General features: G+C 45.1%; 1 protein-coding gene across 1 annotated transcript in view; it reads left to right on the forward strand.

The window, feature by feature from the left end:
* The window catches only part of sspo (SCO-spondin), a 180288-nt gene that overhangs the window by 96477 nt on the left and 81311 nt on the right, over window positions 1–2500 (forward strand). Inside the window, exons 78-80 of the mRNA XM_063206313.1 lie at window positions 404–503; window positions 728–948; window positions 1146–1295. Coding sequence (XP_063062383.1) covers window positions 404–503; window positions 728–948; window positions 1146–1295 — 471 coding nt within the window. The remainder of the gene's footprint in view (window positions 1–403; window positions 504–727; window positions 949–1145; window positions 1296–2500) is intronic.

Consider the following 2500-nt stretch of genomic DNA (forward strand, 5'->3'; position numbering starts at 1 on the left):
ACATAGATGAATGGTCAAAGCATTTTGAGTATGTTTTCACACCATTTAATGACACAACATCATCAATTAGGCTACGTTGCGAGTGACAGTTGACTCGTTACGTTGCCTAGTCACCGCATTCGAATGGGCACTGGATCCGCGCTCGGTGTGGTCACTTCTGATTAATCAGCTGGACGCGCATCACAAATTGTAAGCAGAAATCTGCGGTCTGTGTGATCGCGCCCTTAGTCAGTCATTAGTTGCTAAATTTACTGGCAAGTCTTTGTCTTCAATAGCAGTTTATAATTAGGGAAATCGTACTGCTTTACATGTGTTTATTGATCCTGACAGTCATGTGTGGATTTCTATATACCATATCCTCTCCTCATTGTGTTTCATTTATTTCATAATGTTCATGTATCAGACGGCCTGGACGCAAGGAACGCCTCCTGGGTCTGGCCGGGCCAGTCAGATTGGCAGTACACAAATCCAGGAGATACCATCATCAGTGACTGCTACAACTGGTACTCCTGTCACTCTCACTTTATGCTAAATACAGTAATGTTACCTGACTTGTTAGTTTTAGTAACTTTCATGAAATGTAATTAAGTTCTCGTCTCATTTCTTTAGTATTGTTGTTTATTGCATTTTATTTTGTCAACTCTAAAAGTGCTCTTGTGTGACTGTGCTGCAGCTGTTCTTTAACTTTGTTATTGAGGGTATTTTGTGTGTGTCAACTGTCAAACAGCTCCTGCGATTCCGGAGTTCTTCAGTGTCAGTCAGTTCCAGGTTGCCATGTGGACGGGGCGTGGAGCCAATGGGGTGGCTGGTCAGAGTGTTCCATACCCTGTGGGGGCGGAGTTAAGCTGCGCTGGAGGCAGTGTGATAACCCCGCCCCTCAGGGAAGTGGGAGGAGTTGTCTAGGAGTTGGGGAACAACAGAAAGAGTGCAACACTCACCTGTGCACAGGCAAGACAATACATAGACTCGACACGAACGTGCATGCACTCACGCACAGGGGGCCCAGAATTGGTTCCCCATTACATTGTATGGGCTTTGGGGCCCTTTCAGGTGACTTTGTCCTGGGCCCAGCCAAAGCTGTCTTCAGCCCTGCTCGTGTGTGTGTGTATGACTTATTTCTTTGTGTGTGTGTGTGTGTACTGTAGATTCAGGCCCGTGGTATGACTGGTCATCATGGAGCGCGTGCACGGTGAGCTGTGGGGGAGGGGAGCAGCTCCGAACCCGAACCTGTCGCACGCCACCCTGCCCCGGCCTCCCACGCCAGAGCAAGACCTGCAACACACAGGTCTGCCTGGGTAAGTTTCACGCACGCACGCACGCATGCACACATGCACGCACGCATGCACACATGCACGCTTTCTCTCTCTCTCCCACACACGAGCCAGGTGTGCTCAAATGCGAAAATAAGACCTGCAATACACAGGTCTGCCTGGGTACGACACACACACGCACGCACGCACGCACGCACGCACGCACGCACGCACACACACACACACACACACACACACACACACACACACACACACACACACACACACACACACAATACAAACATCCCATGAACTAAAATATAACAGCAAGACCTGCAACACGCAGATAATGGGAAATGGTTTATTTGATAGAGACCATTAACAAAATAAGTACTCTTCATCTGCAGTCCCGAAATAAAGAAGACAAAACAAAGTATTAAAAACATAAATTCAACGCTGCTCAGAATTTTTTCCATGTTATTATATTTATGAAGCACAATGAACTATCTGCCCCTGCGGATGAAATTCGCCCTTCAAACTTGCCTTGCCTTATAGATTCTATAACCAAATGATCTTTGCACTGAGGATGGGGTCACCCGAAACGTTTGCATTTTGTAAATAGCACGGCATAGGTGAGATCATTAAAAACCCACTTTATTTGGGCATCTCTTCTTAGTTTTTATTGAGTGTGAGCTCCAGACTTTCTGATTTTGTATTACTCTATATTCCAAGCCAACGCACCACCACACAACTAAAGCCATCTTGCAAGAAGCAGGCCCTCTTTTTTTAATACTCTAGCCAAATGATGACATCCCTCCCCAGTAAAATAAAGTAAATGACGATAGACTTTCAACAGAAGGTGTAAGGTGTGCCTGGGCACACATAAAGCAAGACTTTAAGGCGCACTCATACTCATAATACAGACCCTCAAACACATAAGCACACACATTCCCTATTGCGTATACGACAGGGTTAGAATATATGTATAGCTTCCATACATTCCCACAGCAATGATTGTGAATGTAGATCACGTAGACTCTCTTACACTGCATCGGAGGATGTGTCCTACATTATCACAAAGAATTATAACCACATTCATTTACTGAGAGATTCATTTTTCTGTAACTCAGGCATAAAAGGCAGACTCTGTGGTTCTCACATTAATTAAAAAAGGATGAAATAAAATAAGTTAAGCATCCCACAGAGGCCGTGTGTTGAACTTCTTTCATCTCTGCTAATATAGAAACACC

The sequence above is a fragment of the Engraulis encrasicolus genome, chromosome 9 (genome assembly GCF_034702125.1).
Source record: "Engraulis encrasicolus isolate BLACKSEA-1 chromosome 9, IST_EnEncr_1.0, whole genome shotgun sequence".
Classification (NCBI taxonomy): Eukaryota; Metazoa; Chordata; class Actinopteri; order Clupeiformes; family Engraulidae; genus Engraulis; species Engraulis encrasicolus.